Source organism: Mirounga angustirostris, unplaced genomic scaffold, assembly GCF_029215605.1.
Source record: "Mirounga angustirostris isolate CCGP_5_RB_7025 unplaced genomic scaffold, mMirAng1.0.hap1 SCAF_2, whole genome shotgun sequence".
Lineage (NCBI taxonomy): Eukaryota > Metazoa > Chordata > Mammalia > Carnivora > Phocidae > Mirounga > Mirounga angustirostris.
This window is the reverse complement of record NW_026991710.1, coordinates 90,283,689-90,303,162: the sequence shown is the minus strand read 5'-3', so window position 1 is coordinate 90,303,162 and position 19,474 is coordinate 90,283,689. Positions and strand designations below refer to the sequence as shown.

At 38.5% G+C, this 19,474-nt stretch overlaps 1 protein-coding gene across 5 annotated transcripts in view; it reads left to right on the top strand.

The window, feature by feature from the left end:
• Nucleotides 1-19,474, top strand: part of ELOVL6 (ELOVL fatty acid elongase 6) — a 131,182-nt gene that overhangs the window by 68,581 nt on the left and 43,127 nt on the right. For all 5 annotated transcript variants that reach the window (XM_064584953.1, XM_064584956.1, XM_064584957.1 and 2 more), the window contains one exon: nt 10,757-10,888. In XM_064584953.1, the coding sequence (XP_064441023.1) occupies nt 10,757-10,888 (132 nt within the window). The remainder of the gene's footprint in view (nt 1-10,756; nt 10,889-19,474) is intronic.

The window sequence follows — 19,474 nt, the reverse complement described above, 5'->3', positions numbered from 1 at the left end:
ATGCGTTTTTTGAAGCTATACCACATTTCAACATACATTCTCTTGAGTTCTCCGATTTCTCTTTTCTTTTTTTTTTTTTAAAGATTTTATTTGAGAGAGAGAGAGAGAGTGCATGTGTGTGAATGGAGGGGGAGGGGCAGAGAAGAAGGAGAAGCAGACTCCCCACTGAGTAAGGAGCCCAACACGGGGCTCAGGGCTCTGATCCGTGGACCCTGAGATCATGACCTGAGCCGAAGGCAGATGCTTAACCAACTGATCCACCCAGGCACCCCGCCCCCGCCCTGCTTTTAAAGATGATTTCTCTTAATCTTTCCTTATATTTATCTTATCCAAGTTTTCACAACCTTAGCACTACTGACATTTGGGGCTGGATAATTCTGCACAGCCTCCAGGGCCTCCACAGACTAGATGCCAGTAGCCAACCCCCATCCAGTTATGAGACCAGTAATGTCTCCACACGTTGCCTATTGTCCTCTGCAGGGCAAAAATCATCACCCCCATTGCAACACTGGTGTAGATTTTAAAAAAGAGGTCCATAGATTGAACCCTGGGAACCTTCAAGGTTTGAAGATTGGGGAGATGAAGAGAGAACCAGCAAAGGAGAATGAAAAAAGGGTCGATGGTGAAATTGGGAAAGAAATAAGGGAAAATAGCGTTCCAGAAACCAAGTGAAGAATGAGTTACAGAAAAGGAGTTAACATCTGTATCGAAGCTGCTGCTCATTAGCCACCTGAGATGAAGACTCATTCTTTATGGATTTAACAGTAAGAGTGATGAAGCATATGACAACGGGCTTGCTGCAGATAGGAAAATGTACTGGATGTAGCCTGTAACATATATTTTAAGATTTAAACGCAAGTGATAGTCACAAGCCAAACAGTCTTTGTTGTCACAAAAGAGAGTAAGAAGGCAATTTAGAACTTGCGACAGTGGGGATAAATTGAATGCGTATTAGTTATTTCTTTTTTTTTTTTTTTAAGATTTTATTTATTTATTTGACAGAGAGAGAATGAGAGAGAGAGTACATGAGAGGGGGGAGGGTCAGAGGGAGAAGCAGACTCCCTGCGGAGCAGGGAGCCCGATGCGGGACTCGATCCCGGGACTCCAGGATCATGACCTGAGCCGAAGGCAGTCGCTTAACCAACTGAGCCACCCAGGCGTCCCGAATGCGTATTAGTTATTTCTAATAAATTGTGTATGTTACCAGAAATTCCGAGCTTTGACACCTAGTCCATTGTAAGGTATATGATAAACCATATGTTACAACTAAGAGTTCAAGTACCGATTTGTGAGTTTATATGCATATGAGCGGCTTCGGGACAATCCGTGTAAGAGTGTGACTCTCAGCCCCTTGCATTCTAAAGTGCTTTCTTGACTTGGAGGGAAGAGGCTGGCTTTGGATCTAACAAACCAAGAATAGAGAAGAAAGTTTTGCCCTCTGCCGGGTTGTCCCCTATCAGCTGCAGCAGAAAAATGGCTTTAGACCTTATTATTATTTCAAGTTAATCCATGTGGCAAAATGAATCATAGTCCCCCAAAGACGTCCACGTTTTATTTGTGACTTTGTGAATGAGTTTTACGTCTAGAGCAAAAGAGACTCTGCCAATGTGGATTAGGTTAAGGACTTGGAGATGAGATTGTTAGGGAATATCAGTGTGAGCCCAATCTAATCACATGAGTCCTTAAAATTGGAGAACCTTTCTTTCCAGGGTGTGGGCCTGGATTATCTCTTGGACCCAATGTAATCACAAAAGTCCTTAGGAGGGAGGTAAGATCAGAGTCAGAGGAGGTGATAGGATGACAAAAACAGAGTTAGGGAAGGCAATGTGACCCTGGAAACAGAGGTTGGAGCAATGCATTTTGAATGTGGAGAAAGCCAAAGACGGCAGGCAGCTGGTGCTGAAAAAGGCAAGAAAAGAGATTGCCCCCTAGAACCTCCAGAAGGAATGCAACCTGCGTACACTTGAGTTTAGCCCCGCAAGACTCATTGCAGACTTCTGACTCCGGAACAATACGATAATCCAATCATGTTGTTTGAAACCATTACATTTGTGGGAATTTGTTACAGCGGCAATGAGAAAGCAACACAGTCCAATGGATAAGGCAGATTGTCCTCATTACCAGAGTTCTCAAAGCTAGTGTCTTCAGACCTTATCTTCTTCTGTCTCTGAATGAGCATTCAGATCTGGAAGGAGCAATGTGAACACCCTAATCAAAATTTGGCCGCATTATTATTTTCAAGAGCAAAAGAGAGTTCTTTCTTGGGTAACTGGTGATATCTCATGGGTGAAAAAAAAGTCTGTCATTTCCACTCCCTGGCTAATAATATATTTCTTCTTGTCGTTGCCAGTTTTTACTCAGGCTTCATTTCTTATGTAAATGTGATTTGGTGACAAAAAAAGTATCCGTGAGCTATACTACGAAATTGTCTTTATCACTTCTGAGCTATTTTCTCCCTGATCCAGAAATAGCATTTGGGACACGTTTTCTCATTGCTTTTCCCACCCCTCTTTCAACATTTCTATCCAGGAGGAAAGTCAGTACAACAGTATATTTAATCACCCAGTGGTTACCATGAAAACATGTGGGTTGTTTTTTTTTTTTTATATGGTAGTATTTTCTAGCTTCTTTACAGTTGGCTGAAGCAATGAGTATAAACTAAAATTCTATAAATATCAGGTGGTAGTGAGGCAGAAATGGATCATCTTTCAGTTCAAACGATTAGCCCTTGAGTATAAAGCACGCATAAATTTGGATATGTTTATGCTTGGTATGAGCTGGTGTCTGTGCAGCTGTTATTTTGATTTTAAGTTTGGGAAAATTGTGTCCGAATTGGACTTAATCTTATAAACCTGAAATCCAGTTTCCGTTCCATTGTGAATAATCATAAATGCTTTTTATAGTGTCTTTTCACTTCTGGTTTTAGTCTCCAACTCTCAGATAAATCTATTTTCTGCAGAACATTTCAGGGCTTCTTCAGGATGAAGACAAGCGGGAAACAAATTTCTGTATTTGACTCTAGTTTTTATTTTTATATATTTTTAATATCTTATAAAATTTTTAATTTTCTATTTCTATGGTGAGCAGTCCATTAGAATAGATAACCAGATTCAAAAACAAACCAAACAAAAACTTGTGGCCTTGACACAAGCACATAATTAATCATACTTTGTGTAACTTCTGGTCCAAGAAAACTTTATTTTCAGGAAAAAAAATCCCTAATGTCTCATTTCTGCTTCGTAGTAGATCTTAAGACTGTAAAAGGTAAAATTTAATCTGGTAACGGAGTCACTTACTGCTCTTATTTCATGGGAGACGTTTCAGAATTTTAGTATGCTTTCTGTATTCATCATTATATTCATTTTATTCATTATCATGATCTTAACGGGTGAACGTTTCTTCATTGGAAATTCAGATGAGAGCTTTCTTTTTCTTAGAACAAAGGGCATTTCTTTAAGGGAATTAGCACAATGAAAGTGAAGTGCTGATGGAACCACTTTTTGAATTCTCTTTCTGCCTGCTGTCTCCTATTTAGAACTTATTGTTTTTTTTTACATGGCCTCTAGAATGTACTGTTTTGCCATGACTAGTATCAGTAGCTGATGTATTATTATACAGGATGGTTAGTTGGTTACTTAGCAATTCTAACTCAAAGTGACAATCAGGACCAGGTAATCAAGTTGAGCCATGCTCTCAAACAAACCAGAAACTACAAATGAGTTTGTCAATGCACAGCTCGTTATTAGTTTGAAATGGGAGATTTGTCTACCAAGACCCCTGGCAAAATTTTTATTCACAGGTGGTTGCAAGCTTTACTCTTTCTAAGGAGATAAGAAACTCTAAACTTTGTCAAAGCAAGAAATTTAATTCTTTCTTTGTTTTAGTGGTCTCTAAAATCTTTAATTCTAACTTTGAACTTGAATCTTTCTGGTCAGTTTTATGAAACCATGTCTTCTAAAACAAAGAGAAAATATTCTCGCATCTCTGTAAGATGCAGTATTTTAGGATTAAAAGTGACATTTGTTCTGGAGGACAGTTTAGGGACACTGAACCAAATATCAGCTTTCTTGAAACAATGCCACGGTTGACCCAGCAATTTGCTATTCTTTTCTCAGGACAGGAGAATATTCATTCTTAAGTGAATAAAACTTCAAGATGGTCCCATCTGATAATTCCTGGGAAGAGCAGCAGTTCATTAAAGAAGTTCCTTCCGTCCACACCAGAGCACTCAGGAACCTAAGCATCTATCGATGCTGGCAGTGTGGACTGTGGGGAACCTGTGTGTGTTGACTTAGAGATCTAGAGTCAAACTTCAGCCACATCTGCCCGCTAGAAGAGAAGTAATCAATGCCAAGTCTCCCCAAATCAATGCATCTCTTTTTATTCTGCACCCCACCTCAGCTCAAAGACTTTGAGTGCTCTCCATGCCCTGAACCAGTGCGTCTCCATCTATCTTTCCAGGGGTCACGAGCAATAACACTTCCCTCTTTCTTCTCTCCCCCCCAGGCACATCATGGTGTACACATGAGTGAAACTATTCTTATTTATTTAAAAAGAAGGAAAGAAAGGAAAATTAAGCCACAGATTCCAGTACGTCAACTATGAATACATAACCCATTACTGACCACACACCTCACGCAATCTTGAGGAGAAGATGCAGTCGTTAACTCGGCTGCCAGAACTTTAATCCACATTTCCAAACTGACTTTCTCCCATGTCTCCCCACCCATGAGGAAACATCAGGTCTGACACATGCCCAGCTTCACTCATGCCTAAGGTACTGCTTTCTTCCCACCTCAAATTCCCATTTATGGCTTTCCATCCATCCAAAGCCTTAAAGGGTCTGCCTCCAAGCCCACCCTCCACAGAGCATTTTCTCATCACAGCAATATATCCTTCCTCAGAATTTTTATCAGACATTATTATCTATAACACACGTTTTTCCTGTCTTTCTAATGAGACTGGCAGAAGCAGGATTTACTCTTACATAGGGATTGGTTCATTATTATTTTTTCATTCAAGGGCATACTAAAAACACTGAAAATGACAATGATAACGTTCATTTACATTGTGAACGGATGGTTGGATGTCAGCATTTTTTATCAGCAACTGATAAAACAAAGGTAATTAATGGGTATCTTGCCAATTTAAGTATTAGAGAGATGACAGTGTTTATGGGGCTGTGTGTGTATGTGATTTTAACATTTTGAAAGTAGAAAGGTCCTATATCCCCTTGTAAAAAGAAAGCCAACAAGAAAATAGAATTCATCAAGATTTTTAAAAAGGTGACAAGGGGCAAAAATGGTATGTTACCATATAGGTACAAACAACTTTCTGTAACACGTCTGTTTTAAGAGGAGTGTACTTTCCTAGAAAGAGATACGTAGCCAAGTCATTCAATCCATAGGACTAAATACAAGTCTACTTTGAGTGTGGCCTACTTTCAACAATAGAAAAACTGAATTACCAAAAAAAAAAAAAAAATGGTTTTCTCGCCTTTTTTTATTAAATAAATAAGGAGAACCTGTGATCTTTCCATTCACATCTGAGAGGAAAGCAAAATAAGAAAGAGATATTTGCAACTCAAAGAAACTCAGAAACTGTTTGGCTTCCTGGGTCACACATAACTGGTTAGAATAACACCCTTTAGTCACTTTAGTCACAGCTTTGTCTTGCAATTTTAAAGTCACTATTCATTTGTATTTATTATGGTTCTATTTCCTCTATTCTCCAAATCATTCTTTGTCAGAATTTCTGGGCAGAGTTAATTTCCAATTATAATTTACCTGTGAATAACAACTTCTGGAAAATTCCCATTGTTTGTAATGTAGAAAAATGCCTGTATGAAGTGTTGGGGGAATTCTCAAGAATAGGACAGAATCCAGTCCCGAAGCACAACTTCAGGATCCCTCTCAAGAAAACCTTCCTTTATATTCTTACCAAATTATGACCACCATTGGCAACGGTCCACTGAATGTCTTGTTGGCAAAAAGCCACAAGTGTTATTTCCTCCGTCTCTGGGTCTCTAATTTGTTTGTGGCCTTAAAATTACTTTCAGAACCTTGCATTGTTTCCTCATTTGAATAAGGAGCTGAACTAAAGGAGAAGTCGTAAAAGAGATGTGGCCTCACCAATTAGCATTTTTTCTCAGTTTCAGCCTATTTGACTAGAAAACTTTCTCAACTAGAAAACATTCTGTGCTTGGTAGCTATCCGCCAAAGCAGGTGAGGTGTTCAGGTGTCCTTTTCTTTTCTTCCTCAAAGCTTTGTTTGCATTTTCACAACTCCTTGTACCTTATACATGTGTGGTAGCCACAAAAACAAGGTCGCTGAGGCAAAAAGGAGATCAGGCATCTGCCCCAAAGTGTCCATTAGCTAATACCCTGTGTTGAGGGCGCCTGGGTGGCTCAGATGGTTAATTAAGCGTCTGCCTTCGGCTCAGGTCGTGATCCCAGGGTCCCAGGATCGAGTCCCGCATCGGGCTCCCGGCTCAGCGGGGAGCCTGCTTCTCCCTCTGACCCTCTCCCCTCTCATGCTGTTTCTCTCTCGCTCGCTCTCTAAAAAAAATAAATAAATAAAATCTTTAAAAATAACAATAATAATAATACCCTGTGTTGAAATGCCGCCCACATGGAAGAAAAGTTCACCATTCTCAAATGAACTTGTTTCACTCTTTGGAAGAGCACAAATCAGCCAACAGAGATCATGAAGTGAGTGTTAAAGGGACTCAAGCCAGGTCCTGGTTTCAGTGGAAGCTCAGGGGTTGGGGGGAAAAAAAAAAACGTTTGAATGTATACGCACTCTTTGACAAGTGTTATTGGGTAGAACAATAAGTACAAATCATTAGCAGCTACTCTGGTGAGAATAGGAAAAACACCTCCTAGGAATGTTTTGGACCAGGGTAGCATGATAGAGAAGTCCAGCTTTCTGAGGATAAATGATAAAGCCATTATCTGTTTTTACTAGTTATGGGCTAATGTCCATTCACATCAATGACAAAAATGGAAAGGGGGAAAAGAGTAAATACAAGGGCGACAAGCTCAAAGCACATCAGTATTTCGTTTGGATGTTCTTTACTTGGTTGGTTACTCTAATTATAGCTACAGAAGCACCATCCTGAAAAGTATTAAGCACCTATAGTGAAGGTTTGGGCTATATGATACCCGTTTAAGATTCTTTAACGGGAGGAGTCCCTATCCTCTGGAAATTGCTAGTTATCCAGCAACAAACAATGTAGTGTTACCGTTATACCCAGCTATGGAGGCCTGCCAGAATATGAAGTATTATTAGATTACCATGGAAGCATTAGGGAAGTTATCTATCCCCATTAAATAGTAAGTGGGCTAGCAGGAAGTCATTATTTATCTTGACAATGATTGAACCTTTACCAAAGAGATGGCAGAACCGAAAGGCAGCCTGAGTCCATTTAAATTGCCCAATTTGTTAAAGAAAATCTTACCTTATTTTAAGCTAAATGGAAAAAAATCATGATACATTCAACTATAAATGATACATTTCGATTTCTCAGTTGGAAGAGGTAAGAGTTAATGCTTCCTTAGATGACTCCCTCTTACAGAAGAAGCTTAAGCTTAATTCTGAATTAACCTAAAGGGTTACAGACTTGAATTTCACCACAGTAGAAGATTTATAAAGTATACAATAAGCAACTTATTTGTATTATAGCACATGACTCAGATATAGCCTAGACAATTAATTGATGTTTACCTACCTGCTTAAGCAAAATTTTGGTAGTTTTGGCCCATATACAGTATGTAGCTATGTGACCATAAGAAACTAATGTCATCCAGCACCCCACCCCATCCCCCCTTCCCTCTTCTGTAGAATGAGAAAATTGGGCTCCATCTCTCTAAGGTCTCTTGCAATTCTCAGATTCTCTGTGTCTATATTGATTGACTTGGTTGCCCTAGCTATGGAACTGAAGGTTGGTAAAGATAATCTTTAGAAAACACATGGAAAAGAGAAGGGTCTGTGCCAGGCACTTAATAGTGCATTAGGACTAATTCTCATTCTGTAGCTGAAGAAATGTAGAGGAAGACATCCTGAGGGAAGATTTTTGTATTTTTTTGGTTCTTCAAGGCACATTATTTTTCCCGTAATGGCTAGAATGATAGGGTCGTATACAGACATCCATTTAATTTGGTGTGTAATTGCAAGTAATACAACTAATCTAACCGTAACCAAAATCCAAATTAGATTGAATGAGCAAGAGAGAGAATGATAGATAATTTAAGGAAAAGCTTAAGGGGGCATATATAGTTCATTTGTCCCAAAAATATGATAGTTGAAACATGAAGGCATGGAGATTCCTCTTGGTCCAGTCACAGTTAAACAATGTGCCACACAGTTACACAATGACCATGCAATTCAGGAGGAGGGCTTGTGGAATTCTTACATGCCTATAAGATAACACATCAGGTACACCCTTTTTCCTCCTGAAAGTTTACCACAGGAGAACAGGGAGATCTGAGGCTTAACCTCTAAGCCTGTTTGCTTATCCGTAAAATGAAGATAATGCTCTACCTACATTAGGGGTGATTAGGAAGATCAAAGGAGAAAGCTCTTTAGCACTATGTGTGCCCGCCCACAGGACTCACTCCCTAAATCATACCATGAATATTGTCACTCATCGTTACCTTTATAATTTAGAAAAGAATAATAAAATTGTTTAAAAAATTTAGAAAAGAATATATACTATTTCATATTACTATTGCTTTACCAACTGATAGAATTTGCTTTTTAGCGAGTCCTTGCTTAGATGCGTGTAAATGCAGATGGTAATTAGGACTCAATTTAGTGATATACACTTGCTAAATTCATATATAACATATATATGAGTATACTTACATATGCTCATTCACATTCATATTCATATTTATTCTATACACATATTTACAGCCAAAAGTACTTTCTTCTTGAAATGTTTAATAAAGTTTCCATAAAATTGTCTCACGTTTCCACCTCTCTTTGAAGTATAGAAATTCCCTGTTTCTTTATGGAGGAAGAAAATGGATCATGTTTTTTCCAAATATTTCATTCTTTAGTAATTCATATGTTAACTGGGAAAGTACAACTATTCATTCACTCAGTTAATGTTTGCTGAGCACCTAAGTATATAGGTGCATAATTATTTTTCCCTATCAGAAAATTTGATATGACAAGACCATGGTCATCCAACAAATATTTATCAAGTAGTGACTATGTGCCCAGGTCTTATGTTTCAAAAAGAATCTGCAAACCTCAGTTGGAAGTGGTTTATTCCATCTTTTTGGGTTGGTTTCTGGAATTACCACTTTATTGGGTGGTGTTCACCAAGTAGATCACATGCATTCACTGAAGTAGGTGTGTTGCTTGTGTAAATAATTAGATTCCTCCTTAGTCAGCAATACATACCAGCGGTATCAGTAATTAGGGAGAAAAACAGGAGGCATTTTGCAAAAAATGCTCATTAGGTTAATTCATTTTGCTTTTTGTATTATGCTTGTAACTTACTTTTCAACAATTTCCCTTTGAATCTCATTGAGTGGGGAATATCCATTTTAAGAGATACTGCTTTTTTAGGAAGTTCGTTCAGGTGCTTAAATTATTTACAAGGCCTCTGTTACTTTCTTTGGAATCATAGTTCTATAGAATCTTGTGGGTTTTATTTTTGTTCTTACTGGCATTATCAATACCACTGTTTACTTCTTGGTACAGTAATAAACCAGCAGGACCTAGAGATTCTAATTCATATTGCTTGTACATTTCTGCCTAAGAGTTCCACCTAAGCCTGATAAAAAGAGAGAATAATGAGCCCCTGTATTCCTTCGTCTTTTGTTAATCCAGTTTCCTCTCTCTACCGTGAGTATTGTTTTGGTTTTGTTTGTTTCTTAGGATATTTTAAAGCAAATCCAAGACATGTAATTTCACCCATAAATATTAAGTACATACTTTTAAAATTATGACTAACACTTTCTGATTTTTATTAAAAATGTCTTTTCCCAATTGGTTTGCTCAAATAAAGACCCCCCCCTCCCCCAAGTCTACCTATTACCTTTGACTGTAGTTTCTCAAGTCGCTTCTTAATCTAGAAGAGTCCCACATTTGGATTCCAACTCCTGACTTACTGAAGAAATAAGTTCAGTTGTCCTACAGAAGGTCCCACAGTTTATATTTCCCAAGAATAGGTAGTAAAATCAGATTTTGATTAGGTTCAAGTTCAAGCTCTAAGGCAAGTATATTTTAGGTAGTTCTATGTTCTTCCTATTGTATTGTATGATGTCTACCAGTTATCCCTATTATTAATGATAATATTGAAACTTAATACCTGCTCCTTTGGTGGAGAAGATTTCAGGAATCCATATTGGGGGTGCCCTAAGTCAAGTGCTCTAAGTAGCTTGGTTTTAGTGTTTTAATTCCCTGAGTGAAAATTTTCTTTTTGTAACTTAATGTTATGTTGTCAAAATTTTTAAAGTCATGGAGCCCAAAAACAACATAGATCTATTCTGACATGTGTTGGTTAATCTAGAATGACCTAATTTGTCAAGGGAGGTTTCCATGGAATGCCATGTCACCAAAAAGACATTTAAACATTCTCTCTTCAGTGAAGGGGCACATTCCCAAGAATATGCTTTCAGCACTACAAAGAGGGACTGGTATAAAAAATTACAAATAATTATTAAATATAAATTTCTGATGAATAAAAATAAATTGCTTAAAGATTTTTATTTCCTAAGATATTGGGTTTTTGTTTGTTGCAGGAAGAAATCTTTCCTGTTTTCTGCTCTGTATGCTGCCTTTATCTTTGGTGGTCGGCACCTGATGAACAAACGGGCAAAGTTTGAACTGAGAAAACCATTAGTGCTCTGGTCTCTGACCCTTGCAGTCTTCAGGTAGGTTTTTCTTCATTTTCCCAATGCAGTCCATCCATTTCATCAGACTTGGCTGAAAGAAGCAATGCTTGAGCACTTTATAGCACGTATTTTGGATTGTTCAATACATCGGGGATAAAATAAAGCCATGTCCAGAGAGTGGGCCTTCATTGCAACCAACTTGCCATATGATACTCAGTCTCTTATTTTCAGGCTATCTCCTTTCTTGTCCAAACTGCTCATGCAGTGATCCAGTTTATCTTGTAGGCCTAGAAGCAATGTGTCAGTTCCATTACTGTTGTTGCTTAAATATAGCCGAAGGGCTAAATGCAAAGCCACACTGGTAAACTATTGATCAATGGCAGAGTAGGGTTTAAATGTGCTGGGTATGCTGTTACTGACTAATATGTTATCAAAAAATGGCACTCAGACACATGACTGGATACTGGACACCTATCTCTGTCAGTATTACTAGACCAGAGAATGCTGTTAGCTCTGCATCCCCAAAGGCACCATTCACCCCCAGTGCCTGGAGCTGACTTGCTGGCTTATGTTTATGCAACCAGTTCTTACTTCGTACTGGCTAGAACTCATCATAGAGGCTGTCAGGACCAGGCCCATCTCTCCAGAGGCACCTGGCAGCCAACATTCAGACACATTCCTGGAAGCTTGAAGGAGCTTTTCTAGCTTTGTAATATTTGATGATCTAGGCCATCACAAGATTAATTAGCACACAGCCGGTATCCATGCAAGTGCCAGAAAATACTTTCAACACTAACAAAGGCACCTGCTCTATTTGTGTTCTGCTGGTCAAAACCCACGAGTTTGTAACTAGGCTTGGGGTAAGGGGGAGTGGAGGAAGTAGATGTCGATATCCTACAAATAAGTAACTATTTTAATATTTATGAATATTCATTTTTGTTTTTTCATACTACATATTAACTGTTCCACTAAGCAGAAATAGAGGGTATCATTAAAACCCTCATTAGTCACTTAAGGCTTTTTAAAAAGAATCAGGCAGGAAGAGAATGTTCATAAACTCTGACGATCTGCACATTTCCATTATGTCAGATCCCTGCGTCCAAACACTCATTTGCGTGCCACCACTGGCTATCCTCTAATTCGGTGCATTTTGTAAGTTCAACATTTGAAGTACTCATGATTTGGACCTGTCACTAAAAAATTCTTCAATTTTAATCTGAATCAGGACATGATTCTCTGTAATACAAAGTAGCATTTTCATTTTCGTTCACATCTAAGGTTCACAGAGCCTGCCTCTACTAAAGTATTTTGGTATTTGAGGAAAAAGTTATCTTTTTTTTTTTTAAGATTTTATTTATTTAGTTTAGAGAGAGCGAGCATGAGCACAGGGCTGGGGGGAGGAGCAGAGGGAGAAGGACAAGCAGACACACCCCGCTGAGCGCAGTGTGTGACACGGGGCTCAATCGATTCCACAACCCTGAGATCGTGACCTGAGCCGAAATCAAGAGTCAGGAGCTAACCAACTGAGCCACCCAGGTGTCCCAAGGAAAAAGTTAATCTTTATCCTAATGATGCCTTTCAGCATTTTACGGAGTTTTCAACAAAAGCCTTTATCTTTTGTTTTTTTTAAAACTTGAACACTTATGAGCAGAGAAGAGTACAAGGAGTGCCCCTGTGCACCAGTTACCCTGCTTAAAGAATTATTACCAAATGGGTTAATCTTCTTTCATCTACCAACTTTCCTCTTTCCCCCAAATTCTTTGGAAATAATACAAACTTAGCTATTTTTGAATGAAATGATACCACTTCTAAAAGTTAAGTACTCATTTTAAACACCGGCCAGAGTATTATGATCACTTAAATTAGTAATAATCTTTTATCCTTCAGTGTTCAGATTTTCCCAGTTGTCTCATGAAATTTTTTTTCAATTTATTTTTAAGAATCTGGATCAGAGTAAGATCCATACATTTCCATTGGTTGGTTTCTCTTAACTTACAGTTTTCTACTTTCCTCTCTCCTCAGCCCTCCCCAACTCCCAACTCCCCATCCATCCTTCAAACAAAGCACACATTTGCCCCTCACAGTTTCCCCAGACTTGCTGATCTTGCTGATTGCATTCTGCTGTCCCCTGTATTCCTTATTAGTTGGTAGTTAGATCTAGAAGTTTGATTATATTTAGTTTTCACATCCGACAAGAAGAAATTTACCTTTATCAACTATTCAGTTATCCTAAAGTATATACAGTTATAGCAAAGCAGGATAAGTGCTTGATTCTTTTGCCATATTTCTCATTTTCCAAAAGAGAACTTAATTTGATTACGTGGCATGTAAATAATAATGTTTCTTTTTCCTTAGGTATCATTATGAACTCATGGATTTAGACTTTATGTGTCATTGATTTTTAGACGAATTTGATTTATGTATGTTTTTGTTCATTGCTATTATTCTTTTTGATGCTGAATTATCCATCTTTGGCCAGTGTGAGTCTCTTCAAGTTGGCTCCTGAATCCTTTCACATGCACTGATAGTGCTCATAGCTTGATTTTTTTTTTTTTTTTTTTTTTGCAGGGGAGCAGGGATGACAAGATATTCCAGGCCAGGCATATTGCATATTCCTTACCCAGAACTGGGATGAGCCATTTCTCCAAGGAACCCTAGCTCCTTTGGGGGAGGGGCGATAGTATTTACAAACCACTGAGTTCTGGGGGTGTTGTTGTGGCTAAGGTAGTTCTTATTTCTAGGCCTTTCAGAGGCTAGAAACAGATTTTTTTTTCAAGAGTTGGCTTTGATACTTGCAATTCATATTTGCTAGTAGAGAGTATTTTACTTATATGTTCTTACATCTCCTTCCTCTCGTGCCAAAATCCAAGTTCCCAAAAGAATATATGTTTGAATGGCTTTTACCTTACTATAATTCACAAATTTTCAAGTCCATCTGCCAATAGGGCCCAACAGAGAAGTTCAAAAATTCCTTGCTCGGTAGACATTCTTGCATTCAATGGCCTGCTTCTGTTCGACTTCCCCCCTCTTCACCACTATAGGGTAAGATATGATCTATTTGGAAAAAGAAGGAAAGAGAAAGAGAACCAAAATTTTGAGTTAGAGGATTTAAAAATGCAGGGAAGGGAGGAACAGCTAATTTTTTTTTTTTTGAAAATCATTGAAAATGTGATTTTGTGTGTGTGTATGTGTCTGTATTTTGCTGCTTAGGGATAATTTCAAGCTTGCCCATTAGCCTTTTGTAGTAGCCAGAGACTCATTTGCAGATGCCAGACACTGTGTTTATTCATGAACGAAGACAACTGAGATAAGAATTAATTTGGATATGCCGAGTACTTAAGCAAAAATAAAACCCTGTCTTCATACCAATCTACTTCAGAAGGTAGTGTGGGGTTTAATCTAGTTTGGCAAGAATTGCCAATAGAATATTTTTCTTCTTTCTCTTTACTTTTGGATATTGACTGAATATATGATAGTCGCCTTCAAACGAGCCATATACCATTTAATTTATTGAAAGCTGTCCTCTAAGTTTGGATGGAGTCAGTAGAATATGATCACGACTGAGTTTCCACCAGGCCTGCAATGTATTCATTTTATTTGAGAATGATTTCTCCAAGTTTTCCTGGCAGTTTCTCCCCGTCACCCGGCACCTGCCCCACCCTTTTCAGATTCAAACCATCAGCGTCTGGCGTCACTGAGTCCTTAGGAATATGACTGGGATGATGACACAGTGCCCTACCTACATCCCACCTGACCTAAGGACAAGCATTTCTTTATTTGATGAGCTAATTCTGTGTGGCATTTGGCCCTAGATATTTGAACCTTTCCTTAGGATAAATACTGAGAAAAATTCTGGTACTTTGAATGAGTAAATCCTTTAGATGAGATTGTTTCTCCCAGCAAAAATCATCGAACACTTCAAGGTGCCTCTGATCCATTCTTCTTCAACATCGCTGAGTCATTAAATTATGTTGCTATGGTATCTTGGCTGGGTTACTACAGTTGATTTGTAAAGCATTTTCTATGTATTTATTTAATAACTCCAAATCCTTCTAGATGGGGGAGAGATGTGCATGCTTCTGACCCAAGCAGCCTTCATCCGGTATCTGTGGGGCAGTGTTTTCTTGTCTTTGGTAGCATTAGAAGTTTCAAGGAGCCTTCCTGGTCCCCGACTTAGAACAGTTCAAAGCAGGGGGCCTAGTCAGTGTACATCAGAGTAAGATGTGCTGCAGATTTTTAGATGCCAGTATCACACTTGCTCCAGATTTGCTGACTCACGTTTCCTGGTGATTCACTCTGGCCTCGACTGTGTTAGGCTTTATTTGCACAAAGCCAAATGTTCTGGGGCGCCTGGGTGGCTCAGTCGTTAAGCGTCCGCCTTCGGCTCAGGTCACGATCCCAGAGTCCTGGGATCGAGCCCCGCATCGGGCTCCCTGCTGCGCGGGGAGCCTGCTTCTCCCTCTTCCACTCCCCCTGCTTGTGTTCCCTCTCTCGTTCTCTCTCTCTCTCTGTCAAATAAATAAAATCTTAAAAAAAAAAAAAATGACCAACCAAAAATAATCACTTTAAAAAAAAAAAAGTCAAATGTTCCGTGCTTTGCAGTTTGACTTCTCACCTTGTTATTAACTGGCCATTTTTCCCATTGAAACTCATTTTTATTTCCTGGCTGTATTTTTACTTTGTCATTTAATTTCAGTGTTGGCTTAAGTATAAAATATATTCAAGCTTAATAAAAAGATATATATATTCTTTGTCTTTCTTTAGTGAGATTTCCAGGAACAAAGTGTTTAAAGACAGCACCAGAAACATTTAGAAAAGTATGTTTAACAGTGCAGAGCGGCAGATGAATGGCGTTTAATTAAATCTATTTGTGATTTTTTTTACACACACATCAGTGTTGAATATCTAGAGAATTATTAGCAACAGTCTTATTATTGTTAAGGCAACAAATACATAGTAAAACCAACTGAAACTATTCAGATGACAAAATATGACATCTAAAAAACTTGTTGAAGGGGAAATACATCCCTGACCTGTATAATGATGGGATGTTGAAAATGACAAATTTCAGAATAACTTAATCAATTTATTAAACTCAAGCACCTCTGGTCTAGTATTTTGTTCTATGGTTACCAAAAGTGGTCCCTCTTGATCTACAAAGAACAACATTACAGAGAATGATTCTGGTGATAGTAATGATATAAAAGAAATGGGTATGTAAACTATCAATGTGACAGGAGTAAAGCTCCTATTGTATTGGTAAGACGTTAGAAATTTCACATTTTTAAATGTAGCACCAAGGGAGGCAAAAGTAACAAAGGAAAAGATACCTCTAGAAAGCATATGTTGAGTAGTAAAAAAAAAAAAGCAAGCTGCTGAATAATCATGGGAATGTGATGCCTCGTCTGAAAAGTTTCATAACCCAAATTAACACTACATTTTATTTATTAACATATATGCAGTAATAGCAAAAAAATAACATTTGAAATGTTCAGGCTAGTGATTATCTCTGTTTCTGGCAAGGCAGAGGGAATGAGGGTCGAAAGAAGTCTTCAGCTCTTTTTTTGTAAGATTTTTATGTCATTACAAATAGGTCAAACAAAAAAAAGATAATTGCTTTGATACAAAGTATGGATGGCATGTTTTTTGTTTTGTTTTTGTTTTAGTTGAAAGCAAATAATGAAAAAAATCTACTTTCAAAAGAAAAGCTAGCAATTGTACTTAATAAGATTCTGGCGAAATGCTGGTATACATTAAATAAAACAAGCTTATATCCAAACACAAATTTTGCCCTATTGACCCTCACACTTCCCCTCCCTCCCTAATGGCAAGTTTATAGTTAGAATTAAGAATATTTTGTGTTTTCTCTTTTCAGACAACTGTCCTGAGTTAAGAATGTATGTATGGCTGAAAGAATAATTTTAGGACCTCTCTTTTCTGTCCATTTGTTGTTTGACTCTTGAAGACCATCTAGTATTTCTATATTGTATACAGATATATGGTCTGATGGACAACGTATAGACAGATGGAAGTCAGATATTGCTCACTTAAACATTTGTTCATCATCTCATTTTGTCAAAATGTTTTGTTTCTACGTAGATTCTATTTGAAAATGTAAAATATGACTTTATTGATATATATATTGGCCTTTATATGTATGTGTGTGTGTGTATATATATATATATATATATATATATATATATCTCAATACTTTGTGCCTTTCTTCCTCTCTGGATTTTGTGCCATTTTATCAAAGAACCATAGAAATCATTGCATGCTTTGCTTCTGATGCCATATTTATAAATCACAGCTTCTGTCTCATTTTTTAAACTGTAACTAATAGATGTATAGAAAAATCTTCCTTCCTGAAGGCAGGGTGTATAAAAGTTTTCTTTGCCAAATCAAATAGATTTTTCTCAAAAATAAACTGTAAAACCACGGAGACTAGAGATAACACAATAGCCAGATAACATGGTTGTTTCAAAGGTCACGTCCAAGAGCGACAGCAAAACACATTTTGTTTCCCTTTGCATCAAGAGAAATGTGAAGCATCTACACTGAATAAAAAACTCAATAAATTACTAAGGCAGGGAGCCTAATAAACAGTAAAGGCAAAAAAGTCCACTGCCCTAGGAAAAATCATCCCTACATTTTACTCGGTACTTGCAGAGTTGACTTCCTTCCCTGATGAAGGGCACCCTGTTAACATTTTCATACATGAAGATGACAGGTCAAGTCTGAAAGATAGTGACTTTCTTTAGCATTTTGAGTTGGATTTGAGTCCCTTCCTACCTGACAGCTGCCGAATACTCTCCATAGTTGGACTCATTTTGAGTATCAGTTTTATTTATTTATTTGACAGAGACACAGCAAGAGAGGGAACACAAGCAGGGGGAGTGGGAGAGGGAGAAGCAGGCCTCCCGCGGAGCAAGGAGCCTGATGCGGGGCTCGATCCCAGGACCCTGGGATCATGACCTGAGCCCAAGGCAGACGCTTAACGACTGAGCCACCCAGGCGCCCCTGAATATCAATTTTGCTATTCTGTTAAACTACTTTTGCAGCAGAGGAACTACCGAACAAATGACCACTACAGGATAAAGAGAGTTCTTTCCCTGCCTGCTCCTCCTCAGTGTGTCACACACACACAACACACACAACACAACACACACAACACAACACACACACACACATGAACCCTTTAGGCACTCCCCCTCCACACTTCATTAGTCATGCCAGGAGCATCGATAGAGAGGAGTTACAGGACCTAAGCTACTTCATTAACCAGAATAGACTATAGCCTCAAATGACAATGAAGTGATGCTAATTGAATCGCTTGACTCCTTTTGAGAAAACAAGAGCAGTAATAAAGATAAGGAATGGGCAACTCTCCATCCTTGAAAAAGTAAGAGAGCGCTTATAAACTGGGATCTGTACGTGCTTACTGCCTCTGGACAGTCCTCGTTCTCTGCCCCTTGTCCTGCTGTAATGATTCGTAGCTCCCCTCTCGCTCGCAAAATGTCCCAACTTGAATGGGAAATGAAGTGGCTCTTCTGTTTATACCCACTGAGAGATTGTGTTGGCTCAACGAAACAGGAAAAGGAGAAATACCGATAATCATTTGCCAACTTCGCCCTATCAGGTTTTTATTTTTAGCAGTGCCTCACCCCTGAAACTTGCTCCCCTGTCTGTAACCCTTCAAAATATTTGGCATATCATCACTCAAATTTAAAATCTTCAAGCCAGGTCCCTTTTTGTTGACCCCATAAAATATCTCAAAATTTGTCACCATTTTCTTAGCAAACATCTTTAAATCCTTCAAAATATACAAATAACTCTTTTAACCAGTCACTAGGTTATATAATTCTTCTCAAATATCTGCGGTAGCTGTCTACACCTCTCCATGTCCACACTGGCCACTCTAGTCATGACTTTCACCGCTTTACTTCTTGAGTATTTGCTATCTCCCAAATGTTTTCTCTGTCCAAGCGACTCCACACTCCACACATTCCGTTTTCCTGTCCAAACCTTCATTGAAACCCCGTTGCCTATTAGTTAAAACTTCAGTCTGTCCATAAAAAAATTAAGATCTTACCCTGACCCACCTTTCACCACTGCCCCATACACATTTTCCATTCAAGGCAACATATGTTTCCATTCAAAACAAACACACTTTGCCCATCCTAATTTCATGTCTCTGAACACCCCACACCTCTTTCTCTTTCTTCATTCTTCCTCCATTTTTTTTCCTTTAAATATTAGCCATCGCTTGGACTTCACTTAGAATGCCATCTCTATGAAGTCTTACCACATATCACTTTAGGACATATCACAGCTTCTACCAAGCTCGCTGCTGTGCATCATTTAACCAGACCATATGCTGCCTTCCCCATGTGCCTCCTGGGAGACCATGAGTTCCTTGAGGCCAAACTGTGTCAGGCCATTCCTGGAACACCTTGGCATGCACAGAGTTTCTGAATTAATAGATTTAAAAAAGTCTCACCTTTGGCCACTCCTCCAGTCACGTGTGCTCGGCATTTTCAGTCATTTCACTGTTCATCCTTTATATTTCTTGTGGTCACTTGTGTCAGACGTACCCCAGTCCAGTCTGCATTTGGTATCCTGAGG